Here is a 17,546-nt window from a genome sequence, read left to right as displayed (position 1 = left end):
TATATAGTGGGCGTCCTGGGGAAATGCACCTGTTGGAAGACCAAGAAGAAGAAGTACTATAGAATAAATAACTAAACAAATACATATTTTTCTATAACTATAACTGAATAACTATATAAGGGATTTATATACATTCGAACAACGTAACATTAACAACTCCTTAACAAAGCGTTTTAGCCCAGAAATTACAAAAATAAAAACAGGTAGCTCAAATCAAGTGATCTGATTGGTTCTTTTGTATAATGGGTGTATACATAACTGCTATGACGTCGAATCAGTTTGCAAATCACTATGCGATATACAGTATAATGGCTAAATGTAAAACTATAACTATATAACTAAATAACTATAACTATATAAGGGAGGATTCCCCCAACTGTATTAATGGGTTGTGTTTATGCCATTATAGGGAAGGTTTTTCAACTGTATGAATGTGGGCAAAAACGCAAAAACGCAAAAAAGTTGCAAAAACGGGAAAGTGGCAAAAATTTAAAAAGGTAAAAAATAAATTAAAATTAAAATTTAAAAAAGTTGCAAAAAGACATAAAAAACTTTAAAACAGTTGACGAAACCTCACTATATAACTTTAACTTTTTTGTGGCTTAAGGTGAAACTATGTAACTACGCAACTATATAAATATATGAGGGAGGGTTCCACCAACTGTATTTATACTTTTTTGTTATTGTGTTTTTTGGGAGGAAAAGTCACGAAAATGCCAAAAAAAATCTCAAAAACTAAATAAATCGGACAAATGCCAAAGTCACAAAAAAACTGAATAAAGTTGCAAAAATGAAAAGAAAACACATTAGGACAGTTGAGGATATAGTTTATAACTATGTTTAATTAACTATATCGCTTTAACTATAGCTTCATAAATACATAACTGTATAACTATAACTAGGCTATATAACTATAACTTACTTTTTGCAATTTTTTTAGTTTTTGTAACTTCTTCCTGTTATAGAAACATTTTCCTTTTTCTGTGCCATTTTTCTCAGTTTTTGAAACTATTTTCCCCAAAGAAATGCATTAATACAGTTTTGGGGAATTGGGAATGAACCCTATCATAGAGCTTACTAATTAAGTAACTATATAACATTATAACTATAACTTTAAATATTTAACTATATAACTACAACTAACATTTTGCGATTAATTTCCATTTTTGTGACTTTTCTTTCGTTTTTCCATTTTGCTCCTTTTTTCCACTTTCGGTACATTTTTCTGTTTATGCGATTTTTCCCCAAAAAGCACAAAAAAACGCTATAAGACAGTTTTGATACAATGCCATGATATAGTTAATTTTATGACATTTTATAACTAAACAATCGATTTACCAATCAACAAAATAGATAAATGGGCATTTGACTTAAAGGTTCAGTGTGCAGAATGTAATGGTGTTTTTAAAAACAGACTTGGTAGAGATGGAAATTAGAAAGTTAGAAATTAGAAATGTCCGTTTTTGCTACATTTTCAGATATTGCAACTTTTTTCCGTTTTTGCTACTTTCTTCCCCAAAATGCACAAAAACACATCAATACAGTTTTGATACAATGCCTTGATATGTACTGTATTTATTTTATTTTTAAGTGTAAAAAAATTTGCAATAAAAACTTACAAAAAGGCACAAAACAATTCCCCAAATCGATGTTTTTTCGGTGTTCATGTGGTGACGTTTTTTTACGCCCAAAATAGCACCAAATAAACGCTCCATGAAATGGCCGAAGAAATGTTCCCCAAAACTTAAAAAAAAAAAATCCCCAGAAAAACGGCCTGTAAATAATGTAATAATAATGTAATAAACACATATGAGCCACCTCTTTAAATTGGATTAAAGTGATTATTTAATGTTAATATATTTTATGGAAAATCCATGTGTTTTTCTAATACAGCTGCACATCGTATCGGCTGCTGATTACTTACAAAATCATCATATGTTATGCCAAACGGATCATAAACAATATAAACACATCTCTTACACACAGGTACAATAGATCAACATTAGCCTCAGGCAGGTAAAGGAGAGGAGGCGGAGACAGACTGGGAACACTCTTCACTTGTTGAACTGGTTTTCACGTGACTTTTAGTGTTTTTTTAGACTTTGACTGTGAGGTTGTGAGGGTGTGACGGCGTCCTCAGATCACACACACACCAGGACTGAGCAGGATGAAATGAGCAGCGTCTTCTCTCCCAGTGTTTCCTCCACATGAAGGTGGAAAGTGTCTGTAAGTCGACCTGAAGTCAGTTCAGCAGGTGAGAATCCTCCCAGAGAAACCTGTAAATGTCTGATCATCAGGATCACTTTGATCACATTGTGCTGTGTCGCTGTTTAACTGGACGGTAGAAATGTTTCTTGATGCTGATTGGCTGTTTCTTAATATCTATGTGTGATATGCTGTAAAGTTTCTATCCAATTAAAAAACAATGCGGTCAGAAACATTCCCGTGTAGTATTGTTAGTTTGTTCAGTAGAATCAGCAGCAGTTTGATTGTAACCTGAGCTCACATCATCAGTGAAATATGCAGGGAATGTCTGAACTGGTTGAACAGGAAACAGCATGTGAGCTCTCCTGTGTCTGTTCAACCTTTGTCATCACTTAAAGATTTAAAGACACAGACCTTGATTTTCATTTTGTTGCTCGGGAACAATGGTTCAGTTCAATTAAAAATGTTGTTAGTACATTAGTACTTTTTGTAGGGTTTGTATGGAACAAATTGGAGCAGCATATTTCAATTCTGGAAAATGCTTATTGTCAAAATCAGTTTGTCAAAATAAGTGTATCTGCTACTTATCTGCACTGTGTCTGCGCTGAAAATAAATCCAGTGTTAATACACAGCCTAGGCTCTGTAAACGGGCATGTTTCTAGCTACAGTTGCCTTCTTTTCTTCAAACACTGTTTACATACATGTTTACTAAGCCTTGGCCGTGTAATAACACCAGATTCTTTCACCACTAATTTTGACAAAATGTGATTTTGGCAGCCAGTGTTCACCAGAACAGATGGCCCAACCTTTCATTTTTTGCCAGTTGGACATATCGTCATCTCGAATAATTAATTAAATGCAATTCATTGAGGGCCTTCAATTATTGCTTTCCCCCATACTTCTTATTTATTATTTTTTCCGCCCCTTTTCTAGCTTTATCTCCTCCCACACCGTTGCACTTAGAAATGCAAGTTTCACATAACATGCATTTACATTAATATCTATTTGAACTTTGTTTTTCTTCGGATTACAGAACAATGCAACAATAAAAAGATTCCTGTGTAATAGTAATAGGTTGTTCGGTAGAATCAACAGCAGTTTGATTGTAATCTGAGCTCATGTTATCAGTGGAGTATGAAGGGAATGTCTGAACTGGTTGAACAGGAAAAGAACATGTGAGCTCTCCTGTGTCTCTGTTCAACCTTTGTCATCATTTAAAGATTTAAAGACACAGACCTTGATTTTCTCTTGACCTCCATTAATACCCAAAATGCATTTTGTTCTTCAGGATGTAACAATGGTTCAGTTAAATTAAAAACGTTGTTAGTACATTACTACCTTTTGTAGGGTGTGTATGGAACAAATTGAAGCAGCACATTTAAATTCTGGAGAATGCTTATTGTCAAAATCAGTTTCTGTCTAAATAAGTGCCTACATCATGTCTGTACTGTGTCTGCGCTGAAAAAACAATCCAGTGTTAATACACATCATAGGCCATGTTGCTGGCTACAGTTGCCTCCTTTTTTATATAAACACTGTTTGTTAACAATCCTGTTTACAAAAGCCCAGGTATTAACACTAGAATCTATCAGCACTGATTTTGGCTAAATTAGATTTTGGCACTAACAGAATAGCTGACTCAACCATTAATTGCTGACCATTTGGACATATCATCATCTTGAATAATTTGACTTTGTTAGCTTTGTGACATTAATGTTACCACTTCCTGATATTTTAACAACCAACTCAACCGGATGAGTTGAGTAATAACCAGGACCACGGTATAAACTGTGTTGATGGTGAATCTGGAGCTGTGTAACACATTCCAGGGTTATCAGATCCAGTTTAGGGTCCAACCAGGTTTCAGCCCTGAATGTTTGTGTCTGTTAGTGACAGTGAACTAATGTGTCCTGTGATGTAAAGCTTGTTGTAATGAATGAACATGTTGTTGTGTTTGTGTGAAGGTGTGGGCTCTGCTATGGATCAGAGTGAGGACAGAGAGGAGGGAGTCCCTCCCTCTAAAACCACTCTGTGTGGGGAACATGACGGCCAGACCAAAGCTCAGAGGTGACATGAGGATCTCTAACTGTTCATGACTCAAATCACTGCACCATCATTATTCACACTCAAAGCTGTGTGTGTGTGTGTGTGTGTGTGTGTGTGTGTGTGTGTGTGTGTGTGTGTGTGTGTGTATGTGTGTGTGTGTGTGTTGTGTTGAACAGACCTGGACCTGGACCCAGCTGTGTGTCCTTCAAGAGTGACTGGTCTATGGACAAACCTATTAACTTCAAGGGTGGAGCCCAGTCTGCTGATCAGAGGTCAGAATGTAACCGTTTGTGTCTGTTACTATCCATCTCTCCTCATATGAGGTATAATGTCTTTGTCATGATAACTTCATGTTCTTTATTCTTTACTTGTCTTGGGCCCAATCCCAAATCACCCCTTGTCCCTACCCCTCTGCCCTCCTTGTGTGGGGGAAGTTGCTGAGGGATTTGGATTGGATGTGAATGGTCCCAAAACTCTTAAGAAAGTATTTTTCATTACATCACCATTATATAGTGAAGGCTCTGTTTGTGTTGTGTTGAAGCAAAAAGAAGCAGAGACCGGACTCTTCTGGAACTGGACCCAGCTGTGTGTCCATTGGTAGGGACTGGTTCATTGATCGATTACTTGAGTTAAAAGATAGACAGCAGTCACGTCAAAGGTAATTATATAAACTTAAGCATGCTTGATCACTCATTTAACAGTTTTCAATATATTGATTTAACTACAGTCTGCTGCTGCTTGCCTTCACAAGCTTTAAATTGAAGGAATGACTCAAATGTACTCATTCACTCTCTTATAACACATTTAGCATCTTTTTGGATTGAAAGGCAAGGCAAGGCAAGGCAAGGCAAGGCAAGGCAAGGCAAGGCAAGTTTATTTATATAGCACAATTCAGACACAAGGCCACTCAAAGTGCTTTACAGGGGCAAGATTAAAAGAAGCAAATAAAAATAAAATTAAAATTAAAACTCGAAAGTAATAACCATCTCATACAAATCCTGCCTTTCTGATGGTAGAAGTGTTGATTAGATTGATTTAGAAAGTGTTTTTCATGACATCAACGTTATTCACTCAAAGCTCTATGTGTGTGTTGTGTGGAACAGACCTGAACCTGGACCCAGCTGTGTGTCCATCAAGAGTGACCGGTCTATTGGTCGACTTATTGAATTTCAAGATGCACAGCTGTCTGAGAGGTGATATATTTGTTGTTGTTTGAGAATAAAATTTAGAGTACAATAAAACATTTACAGTTTCTCTGGATTGTTTAGACACATTTATTGAAACTGGGATTTCAGTCAGGAATATTTTGGTCAAGAGAACATTATTTATTAAATTACTTTTCAGACTCCTTTTAGAAAAAAAATTCAGGATAAAAATAATTCCTAAGTCAAACAAAAATCTTTCGTTTTACATTTTTCTATCAGGATTCAACATGACAAACCAGACTCTCCTGGACCTGGACCCAGCTGTGTGTCCTTCAAGAGTGACCGGTCTATGGGTGAACCTATGCACTTCAAAGATGGAGCCCAGTCTGTTGATCAGAGGTCAGAATGTAAATGTTTCTGTCTGTTACTCTCCATCTCTCCTGTTTTTTTGTCCTGATTTCTTCATGTTCTTTAATCTTTACTCTTTCTTGGGCCTAATCCCAATTCACCCCTTCTCCTTAACCCTTGGCCCTCCTCGTGTAGGGGTAGGGTGTCTCAGTTCCCTCTGGAATCCAGGGTTAGGGCTAAGTGCTTGGGAGATTTTACACACCCACACTTCCAAACAAGGGCTAGGAGAATCTCTGTTAGCTTTGTGAATCTTCAGCACAAATATGGGGAACGGGAAGAAAGACAGCCACAAATTCTTTTAATTAAAATTACTATAACCATCATATGATCTTAGTTTTGTTGTTTATCTCATTTCAATTTATCAAGCTTATCAAAAAATATCACTCGCATCTTGGAGGTTTATTTCTGCCCGAAACCGGGCCGTTAATTAATAGGGTTTATTGGTCGATTACTTAAGCTTAAAGATGGACAGCAGCCAAGTCAAAGGTAAGAATATAAACGTACACATGCTTAATAACTTATTTAACAGTTTTTCAATATATTGATTTGACAACATGTTGTGTTGTTAAAAGGAAATATTCATACTAAGAACATCGAACACTGTGATTAATTATATGTTCAAAATCATCATGTTTGCTCCACAGAGTTGAGCAGCAGAGATCAGAGGAACCAATTGGTCAGTCCACCCTGCATCTTCAAGACCAGGCCTCCATATTTATGGTGAGGAAATAAGTTAAGTTAGTTAAGTTATCTTTATTTGTCAGTTGTACACGAGGCACATTGAAATTTGTCTTTTCGCATATCCCCTCTCAAGTTACCACACTTCGGAGGGGGTCAGAGCGCAGGGTCAGCCGCAGTACAGCGCCCCTGGAGCAGTTTTGGGGTTAAGTGTCTTGCTCAAGGACACAATGGTAGAGGTGGTGGGCACCGTAGACACAATACCAGCCTCTGCTAGTTTTACGACTCACACTCTCCTGTCCGGTGCCGGGGATCGAACCAGCGACCTCATGGTTACTGGTCAGCCACCTTACCTCTAGGCCATCCTACCACCCCTCTAGGCCATCCTACCACCCAAATGTACAAACACAACAACCCTCTCTGTTTCAACTAATTATGCCGCAAAGGTAATCCCTTCTCTTCTTAATCCCCTCCTGGATCCTATTTTCCCATACAAACCTAATCTACTACTAACCCTAAATCCTGAACTGCCATCCTGATCTAGTCTCCATGTTGCACTCTGCAGACCAGCAGGCTTTCAATCTGTCACAGATAATCTGATGTTGAGCTAAAATTTAGGAAGCCTTGTTTGGTACATTAAAACCGAACCCAGGAGCGTATAACTGTTGCAGTTCGTTAGGGTTTGTTTGAACTTCTGGTGCGAACTAAACAACCGTACTCTGGTCAACTTCAAAAGGTCTCGGGCCGTTTGCAAGTGAACTCTGATATTGGAACATAAGCTGGTGAAGCTGGAGGATAGTAGCGACAATTGTAGTTAGCCATAGTTCTGTAGTGGTATTTCTGCACCGCCACGATATTGTAATGTTTAAAGAAGCTAGAATTATTAGGTGTGAATAAGACCTTAAAGTTCACATTATATTCTGTTGCAGCTGCTGGAGGAAAACATTGTCACTTTTGTGAAGAACGAGCTGAAGAAGATGCAGAAGCTTCTGAGTCCAGATTACCCAGAATGCTTAGAGGGTCAGAGGGAGGATGAGGAGGTGTTGGACGGTGAGGATGAAGAGCAGAGGAGGAGCAGCAGAGAAGCATTTCTGAAGATCACACTGCACTTCCTGAGAGGAATGAAGCAGGAGGAGCTGGCTGGCCTTCTGTGGAGCAGTAAGATGATTTCTCATAGGCTTAACATGACGGTGAATTGGGACATTTAATATAGTCTCAAAAGATCGATGGGGAAAATGTGTGTATGCATTCATATTTGCATTAACACTTATAATTACTCATTGATGTAATTACTACTTTGTTCATACAGGAAGTCTTTCTACAGTGTGTCAGCGTGATCTGAAGTCTAACCTGAAGAAGAAGTTCCAGTGTGTGTTTGAGGGGATCGCTAAAGCAGGAAACCCAACCCTTCTGAATCAGATCTACACAGAGCTCTACATCACAGAGGGAGGGACTGGAGAGGTCAATGATGAACATGAGGTCAGACAGATTGAAGCAGCATCCTGGAAACCAGACAGACCAGAAAAAACAATCAGACAAGAAGACATCTTTAAGGCCTCACCTGGAAGAGATGAACCAATCAGAACAGTGATGACAAAGGGAGTGGCTGGCATTGGGAAAACAGTCTTAACACAGAAGTTCACTCTGGACTGGGCTGAAGACAAAACCAACCAGGACATACAGTTCACATTTCCATTCACGTTCAGAGAGCTGAATGTGCTGAAAGAGAAAAAGTTCAGCTTGGTGGAACTTGTTCATCACTTCTTTACTGAAACCAAAGCAGCAGGAATCTGCAGCTTTGAAGAGTTCCAGGTTGTGTTCATCTTTGACGGTCTGGATGAGTGTCGACTTCCTCTGGACTTCCTCAACAATGAGATCCTGACTGATGTGACAGAGTCCACCTCAATGGATGTGCTGCTGACAAACCTCATCAGGGGGAAACTGCTTCCCTCTGCTCGCCTCTGGATAACCACACGACCTGCAGCAGCCAATCAGATCCCTCCTGACTGTGTTGGCATGGTGACAGAGGTCAGAGGGTTCACTGACCCACAGAAGGAGGAGTACTTCAGGAAGAGATTCAGAGATGAGGAGCAGGCCAGAAGAATCATCTCCCACATCAAGATGTCACGAAGCCTCCACATCATGTGCCACATCCCAGTCTTCTGCTGGATCACTGCTACAGTTCTGGAGGATGTGTTGAAGACCGGAGAGGGAGGAGAGCTGCCCAAGACCCTGACTGAGATGTACATCCACTTCCTGGTGGTTCAGGCCAAACTGAAGAACACCAAGTATGATGGAGGAGATGAGACGGATCCACACTGGAGTCCAGAGAGCAGGAAGATGATTGAGTCTCTGGGAAAACTGGCTTTTGAGCAGCTGCAGAAAGGAAACCTGATCTTCTATGAATCAGACCTGACAGAGTGTGGCATCGATATCAGAGCAGCCTCAGTGGTCTCAGGAGTGTTCACAGAGATCTTTAAAGAGGAGAGAGGACTGTACCAGGACAAGGTGTTCTGCTTCGTCCATCTGAGCGTCCAGGAGTTTCTGGCTGCTCTTCATGTCCATCTGACATTCATCAACTCTGGAGTCAATCTGATGACACAAACAACATCACGGTGGTCTAAAATCTTCAGAAACAATCTAACACATCTCCACCAGAGTGCTGTGGACAAGGCCTTACAGAGTCCAAATGGACACCTGGACTTGTTCCTCCGCTTCCTCCTGGGTCTTTCACTGCAGACCAATCAGAATCTCCTCAGAGGTCTGCTGACACAGACAGGAAGTAGCTCATACACCAACAAGGAAACAGATACCAAAAAAACAGTCAAGTACATCAAGAAGAAGATCAGTGAGGATCTCTCTTCAGAGAAAAGCATCAATCTGTTCCACTGTCTGAATGAACTGAAGGATCGTTCTCTAGAGGAGGAGATCCAACAGTCCATGAGTTCAGGAAGTCTCTCCACAGATGAACTGTCTCCTGCTCAGTGGTCAGCTCTGGTCTTCATCTTACTGTCATCAGAAAAAGAGCTGGACGTGTTTGACTTGAAGAAATACTCTGCTTCAGAGGAGGCTCTTCTGAGAATGCTGCCAGTGGTCAAAGCCTCCAACAAAGCTCTGTAGGTGGACACATGAAACATGTAAACAGGAGGGATGGCCATTAAAACCCAATTATTATACACTGTATGTTAACGGTTCTGCTATTGAGTCCAGTAGGTTCTATAGCATCAGTTACATCACGAGTCATTTAAATCTAATTAAAGGTGAAGTAAGCGATTTAATTACGTTAATATAAATGTTAAATCGCTCTTTATTCATACAGTGATCACTTACATAATGTGCGCGTTTCATATGCTCTGCATGTAATCAGCATATAAACTTTTCGGGGGAACCCGGAATTAATATCCAATCAAGAGAGAACGCTACAAACCGAAACCAGTCTCACTCATGGTCTCACTGCCGGTGCACGCCAGAGCGACAGATGGGTGAATATTTATGCGCCTACAATAGCGGAGCAGGTAGAAATCCTTCCCAATGTCTGTTTTGATGGTTTTTATCATGTTTTATCACACTTATGGATCTGAGATAATGCTAGATAACTCGCTGCTTGAAGACCGCAGTGCATTAATGTGGTGACGTAGGGACGAGCGAGGGGACCGCTAACTGCAGTAACTGACAGGAAGTTAGCTAAACTGACCATTCCGCTTACTGACGCTTTAATGAAATCACTTTAGGGTCAATCACTGGTCTCCATAGGTTGATTGTCCATTAAAGATTGTGGAATAAAAAGTCAACCATTAGGTGCTAAACCAAGGGAAGAACAAATCTGATAAGCAGTGCAAGGATGTGTCAACGTGAGAAGAGGTCGAAAGTTTGGCGTAAGTGAAGTGCCGTCAGTAAAAATATTTATCAAACTTTAAAATGTGTATGAATTAGGCAAGATACGAGCTTTTATCTAAATACAGAAACAATAACGTTTAACATGTGTGTTCAGTCTTGCTCAGTATAATGATTATTAGGCAGATGCAAATAAATGGTCATCATGATGTGTTCAAAATAAACATCAAGAAAAATAAAAATTTCTTTTTTTGGCGAGAAAGGTGAATAATAGTTGTTTAGGAGAGAAACAGATGGAAGTTGAACCTGTTTAATATCACAAGTTTAAATAATCGTATAAGTGAAATAATCAAAACTTGTTATGTTGACAATCTCTCAACCAAATAATAAAAAAGTATTGATAGTTATCACTAAAGACTCAAGTCTTTTTAGAGTATTGATAGTGGAGTCAATATTAATGAAAGGTAACAATGTCAATAATGCTTAATTTTTTAAATAATAAACAATTGTGTATTTTTGTTTCCCTAATTCTCCTTCAGGCTGAGTGGCTGTAACCTCTCAGAGAGAAGCTGCGAAGCTCTGTCCTCAGTTCTCAGCTCCCAGTCCTCTAGTCTGAGAGAGCTGGACCTGAGTAACAACAACCTGCAGGATTCAGGAGTGGAGCATCTGTGCGTTGGACTGAAGAGTCCACACAGTAAACTGGAAACACTCAGGTCAGGATTCATCTGTTTGTTTGACAGTTGATCTTTTCGCTAAACACATTGGGCACAACTGGAGCTTCATGGGCAAAACTCTAACTACAGTCTGCATTACCAACAGTCACTGGAGCTGAACAGTTCACGTCATCACCTGCAAAACAGGCTCAGATCAGCTGTCACAGCAGTGTGTTAGCATTTGAACAAATTGCTGGAAATCCACAGTGTTGTGTAGACTGTGGTTAAGCCATGAGATAAGTGTGTAGAGTTTTGACTGTTTTTAAGCAATGGAAAATGAGTTTGGTCCACATGAACTGCTGCTGTGCATATTGTTGTGAGCGTACAAAACTGTAAATAATGCTCTTCCAGCTTCTACCGTCTCTGCTGACATGATTTTCTAAAATACTGAATTCATGATATTTTTCTAATTCAAGTCTGTCAGGCTGAGCGGACCACTTTTGCACTTCTGCTTTATTTTTTGCTTTTTTAATAACAAACATTATTTTATTTGTGTTCTTCACTAATTCTCCTTCAGGTTTTAAATTTTTTTTTAAATCCATCTCATCCAGGTTCTATATAATATGTATTTTTTCCCACAAATTCTCCTCTAGGCTGAGTGGCTGTAACCTCTCAGAAAGAAGCTGTGAAGCTCTGTCCTCAGTTCTCAGCTCCCAGTCCTCTAGTCTGAGAGAGCTGGACCTGAGTAACAACGACCTGCAGGATTCAGGAGTGGAGCGTCTGTCTTTTGGACTGAAGAGTCCACACTGTAAACTGGAAACACTCAGGTCAGAATTCATCTGTTTGTTTAACGGTTGATCTTTTAAATCCATCTCATCCAGCTTAAGGTTCATGTTGGTAATGCAGGTCAACATCTCTAGGATTTTCCCACTGACATGATTTTCTAAAATACTGAATTCATGATATTTATCTATTCCAGTCTGTCAGGCTGTCTGGTCACAACAGAAGGTTGTAAGTCTTTGGCCTCAGCTCTGAAATCCAACCCCTCCCATCTGAGAGAGCTGGACCTGAGCTACAACCATCCTGGAGACTCAGGAGTGAAGCTGCTGTCGGAGGATCCAGACTGGAGACTGGACACTCTCAGGTATGGACAGACAACAAGAGCTCACACACTGCTGGTGTCCTTCCCCTCTGGTCCATCATGAAGAAGGACATGTGTTTTCTCTTACAGAACTGGTAGCTCAAATCAAGCGATCTGATTGGTTCATAGTCATGATATAGGGGCGTATACAAAAGCTATAACGTAATTATCCTGTTTGCAAAGATTTCTCTGCAATAGAAGAAGTAACAGCTCCAGAAAACCGGACAGTTAAATGAACTGCAGATCTGAATAAAGAGGTTGACGAACTACAAAAACAACAAAACAAGCCAGCAGAACATTTGAAGTTATTCTAGTAATTTTTCCAGATAAAACATTAAGAACAGTTTCTTATTTACATTATTGATCTGGTCCAAGAGGCCCCAACAGGAATATAGACAATGACAAATACATAAGACTAAATTAGACAAATATACAACGGAGATACAAATGCACAGCCTTTGTAAAGAAAGAAAATAGAAAACACAATTGTACTAAAAAGAGTCATGGTAGAAGTGTGAAGGTCTGGCCAGGGTGTAATAGATAAGACAACATACAAATTAAGGGATGTGTGTGTGTGTGTGTGTGTGTGTGTGTGTGTGTGTGTGTGTGTGTGTGTGTGTGTGTGTGTGTGTGTGTGTGTGTGTGTGTGTGTGTGTGTGTGTGTGCGTGCGTGCGTGCGTGCGTGTGTGTGTGCATGTGTATGTGAGCTGATGCATGTGTCTGGGTGGAAAAAAAATAATTAAGATGTGTCAATGTTATATTGTGTGTGAAGGGTGTAGGTGAGAAACTGGGGAATCAACAGGAGCAGGAGGGGTCTACTAAAGCATTAAAGCGGCTACGAGTAACATTTAAATATCTTTTATACAGCCTCATGTTTCCTCTGATAATCATAAATTACCTTTAACAGCAAACGAGACCATCAGTCCAAAGAAAGACGTTTTTAAATAGTTTTTATTACTGCTTTTGGTCTGGTCGCACACCCAGTCCGATTTTCGGTTCGCTCGTGCAGGCTCTATGGTCACATATCCATATTGGTCGCAGATTTCAGTGTGGCGCAGCAACGTGATTTGAGAAGCCTACCCCTCCAGGTGAGGGAAGGGGAGCGGGAGCCTTGTTTGAGACAGTTATTTGTCGTCATAATGACTGATAACGGGGCTGAACCATCAAAGAAAAAAAAGAAAATGCAATGAAGAAAAGCTAAAAGGGAGAGTGATATAGGCTACGGACGGGAGGAGGGCATTGCCAAGCAACGTGTATACAATTTCACGAGAGCGAAACTAGACTGCAGTGTTTACTCCTAAATGAATGAGCGGTTGGTACTAACACAAAGTTTGCTTTGCTTCACCATCATCAGATAACCATTATCTGAAATAGTCATTATTTACAACAACATTTAAACACATTACCTCATCGTGATCCATACTAACTGCCGTCTCTCGTTCATTCGCTTTCTGTGAGGACACAGCTCCGTGAGAGAGAGTAGTTAGGTGACACTGCTGCATGCCTGCATCAACTCATTGCAATCAGGTGTGTGTGGCACTGACTGGCATTAGTTGATGCAGTGTCAAAACCACTCTCACGGAGCCGAAAAGAGTCCTCACACGTTCAACACAGGTACATGCACTGTATTGCGCCCTTCTCAGTTCACACTCGCGCGTCTGGCACGCGCTAGAAAACAGCTTTGCGACAGCGGGCGTCGTAAAAATACTACCGCTTTTGTCCAAAGGGGACGCCAACGTGCCATCTTACTCGTAGTGGCTTTAAGTTTCTGCTTGAAGGCAGACTGAGATGTACAAGCTGTAAGTTTGAGGGAACATTTAGAACAGATAAAAATGTAAGCTTAGCGTTAACTATGGACCATCATGTGATTTATCACGATTACATATTTTAATTGATTGACAGCCCTTATAAATAAATACATTATCTTCTTGTGACAGATTAGTTTCAGCCTGTTTCTCTGTCACACTGACACACTGAGGAACACTGCTTCATGTTGAACAGCAGTTAGGACTCATGTTGATAGAAACTGATTCTGACTGTGTTTCTTCCTCCAGGATGGAACATGGTGGAGAGCAGAGGTTAAAACCTGGTCTGAGGAAGTGTAAGTGTGGATTCAGTTTGACTGATGGAGACAAAATGCAGACGTGTAATTTAACTAACTACATTTACTCAAGTACTGTACTTAAGTACAAGTTTGAGGCACTTTTACTTTACTTGAGTATTTCTTGCTAATGCTAATTTATATTTTTACTCCACTACAATTCAGAGGGAAATGTTACATTTTTACTCTACATTTATCTGATGATTTAAGCTACTATTACTTTACCAATAAAGATGTTTTACACACTAAACATACAGTATGAAGAGTTTATAACATGTTTATACCCAGTATATACCCAGTTGATAACTCGATAAATAGTTTCCAACTAATCAAATTTTAAATCTGCTGCTTTTCCCTTTTAATCATATTTTTTTACCAATACAATAATCAATCTATATGAATAAACATTTAAAACAAAACTTCAACCCAAAATGAAAATGATATATTTTCAGATGATTCCCAGTTGGACAGTCACTTTTACTTATAATACTTAAGACAAATACTATTGATACTTAAATACTTTGAAAATCAGATACTTATTTATTTTACTCTTAAGTGGTTCTGTAATAGGTCTGTAGTATCTACTTGCAACAGAGTAATTTATCTAGTAAGGTATCTCTACTCTTACTCAAGAATGGTTTTCAGGTTTTCTTTACACCACAGACTAAATGTGTCATCATTAAACTTTATAGAAATGAACATCAGGACACAATCAGAGAATAAACCCTTCAGGTGTCTGATGATAAACTGCTGCTGTGTTGTGTCTTTTTCTCTCCATCAGGGGCCTGTGAACTCACACTGGACACAAACACAGTACACAGAGAACTCAAACTGTCTGACAACAACAGGAAGGTGACACGTGTGAAGGAGGAGCAGCCATATCCTGATCATCCAGAGAGATTTGACCGCTACTGTCATCTGCTGTGTAGTAATGGTCTGACTGGTCGCCGTTACTGGGAGGTCGAGTGGAGAGGAGGGGTTCATATATCAGTGAGTTACAGAGGAATCAGAAGGAAAGGACAGAGCGAAGACTGTGGGTTTGGATGTAATGATCAGTCCTGGAGACTGAACTGCTCTGATCGTGATGGTGGTTGTTACTTTGTCCGTCACAATAACAGATCCACATCCATCTCCTCCTCCTCTGTGTCTGACAGAGTAGCAGTGTATGTGGACTGTCCTGCTGGCTCTCTGTCCTTCTACAGAGTCTCCTCTGACTCACTGATCCACCTCCACACCTTCAACACCACATTCACTGAACCTCTGTATCCTGGGTTTGGGTTAATGTGGTCTGGTTCCTCACTGTCTCTTTGTCGTCTGTAGGAGGGAGACACGTTCCTGTCCTGTGGTTTAAAGGTGGAGTCAGTGATTCTGGAGAATAATCGTCAATTTTCTTTAGTAGAAATCAGTGAATATCTCCTCACCATCCACAACCTGAAGGCTAGCCTATGTACTGTGTGTGCGTTGCAAAAAATCCAGTGTTAATACACAGCCTAAGCTCTGTAAACTGGCATGTTGCTAGCTACGTTGGGCCACCTATCTTTACATACCAGTTTACAGATCCTAGGCTGTGTCTTAACCCCAGAATCTTTCTCAGCACACACACAGTTCAGACAGGTAGCGGATCATGAGGAGATATTTACTGAATTTGACATAAAGTATGTTCTATCAAAAAGTGTTCAGAATTGCTGACTCCATCTTTAAATCATGAGCTTTGATGAGCGATTCTGACCCACAATCCACTTGACAGCGGTATTCGACCCCCCCACCCTCTGACAAAAAAAAGCAGCGATGAGATGGATATACTGTATAAGCAAGAGGCAAGTTCAAGGCCCGACATTATGACAAAATACAGTACTGTGTAAGGCAGGGGTGTTGCTAGACATGAAGCTCTACTGGGGCACAGGGCCCTAAAGAATTTGGGAATGCCTGCTGAGTGTTTGAAATGTGCTGATTTTGGGGTGAATTTAGGGTGTAGGTTAGTTCTTAAACTGGGGCACAGCAGCTCAACAGTGGAGCACGTGCCCCAGTAAAAGGGGTCTAGCAACGCCACTGGTGTAAGGCACTTTGAATCGACTTGTTTGTAAAAAAAAAAATAAGAACATATAGATATATAAACTGCAACTGTGCCTGTGTCCTTCCATTTTCCTGACAACGTTCCCTACAGTAGAAATTGACAATTGAAACCTTTGGGAAAGCTTCTTGTAGCCTTCCCCTAAACCATGACAATGAATAATCGTTGTTTTTAAGATCTTTTGGGAGCTGTTTTGATGATGGCATTCTGTCTCACTTCTGCAGAGAGTCAAAGAGAAGTGGAACTTGCATTTAGGCACCTAAAACACATTTTCTCATGATTAAACAGACATTTCTATGAGGTTCAAGGCTTAACAACATAATCCAACCAATTTTGTGTTTAAAGTCCTCAGTTTTACATGCTGTTACATGCATTAAAATCAGCAACACCACAAGGGTTCCCATATTTTTGCACAGCCAGTTTTTCACATTTTATTTAATTTCATAAAACTAGATACTGCTTTTCAAAAAATCTTTGTTTGGAAAACATCCCAGTACTTAGCTGTTCCTGGTAAATTAAAGACATACCACTTTTATCTTTTTTGTGTGAAAGCAGAGTCAATTATAATGCCGGCTGAGAGGGGTTCCCAAACTTTTTCATATGATTGTATATTGTTTTTATTGCGTGGGTATTTTGCTGCACAACCAATTGATCCGCTAGAGACCAATTAACTGGATTCCTCTGCACTGTAATCTTTATTACTATCATGTTCTATTTCACTCTTTTGAATCATATTTTACCGTTGTTGGCTTGTGTTCCCGGTCTTAATGCCTTTTAATGTTTAACAAACTTTGAATTGACTTGTTTGTACAAAGATAAACCTAAAATCACTTGGTCTTCAGGAAAATGTGACGGGAAAATGTAAAGTTTTTATGACATTTTATAATCAAACAATCGATTCACCAATAAACAAAATAGATAAATGGGCAATTGATTTAAAGTTTCAGTGTGTGGAATTTATTGGTGTTTTTCAGAACAGACTTCCAGAAATGGAATATGATATTCATCAGTATGTTTTAATTAGTGTACAATCTCTTGAAAATTAAAGCAGTTTTTTATGAGCTTAGAATGAGCCTTTTATATCTACATAGGAGCGGGGCGCTGAGGCCGCCATGTTGCACCGCCATGTTTCTACAGGAGCACAGAACGGACAAACTTAACTTAACAGTCTTAAACGTTTTTATACAGAGTGGGCGTCCTGGGGAAATGCACCTGTTGGAGGAAGACCAAGAAGAAGTACTATAGAATAGAAAAATAAGCACA

At 39.6% G+C, this 17,546-nt stretch overlaps 1 protein-coding gene across 1 annotated transcript in view; it reads left to right on the top strand.

Moving 5' to 3' along the window:
* Positions 1-4,447: 4,447 nt before the first annotated feature.
* LOC307249176 (uncharacterized protein) overlaps positions 4,448-17,546 on the top strand; it is a gene marked incomplete at its 3' end in the record, with an annotated part of 45,769 nt that continues 32,670 nt past the window's right edge. Inside the window, exons 1-12 of the mRNA XM_080025813.1 lie at positions 4,448-4,524; positions 4,794-4,910; positions 5,356-5,445; positions 5,677-5,796; positions 6,450-6,525; positions 7,413-7,641; positions 7,793-9,599; positions 10,857-11,044; positions 11,548-11,797; positions 11,950-12,114; positions 14,166-14,212; positions 14,994-15,528. Coding sequence (XP_079881939.1) covers positions 4,475-4,524; positions 4,794-4,910; positions 5,356-5,445; positions 5,677-5,796; positions 6,450-6,525; positions 7,413-7,641; positions 7,793-9,599; positions 10,857-11,044; positions 11,548-11,797; positions 11,950-12,114; positions 14,166-14,212; positions 14,994-15,528 — 3,674 coding nt within the window. The 5' untranslated portion in view covers positions 4,448-4,474. The remainder of the gene's footprint in view (positions 4,525-4,793; positions 4,911-5,355; positions 5,446-5,676; positions 5,797-6,449; positions 6,526-7,412; positions 7,642-7,792; positions 9,600-10,856; positions 11,045-11,547; positions 11,798-11,949; positions 12,115-14,165; positions 14,213-14,993; positions 15,529-17,546) is intronic.

This window comes from Ammodytes marinus (assembly GCF_949987685.1).
Source record: "Ammodytes marinus genome assembly, chromosome: 4".
Taxonomy (NCBI): Eukaryota; Metazoa; Chordata; class Actinopteri; order Uranoscopiformes; family Ammodytidae; genus Ammodytes; species Ammodytes marinus.
Note: the sequence above shows the minus strand (reverse complement) of the source record. Positions and strands in the feature narration are given on the sequence as shown.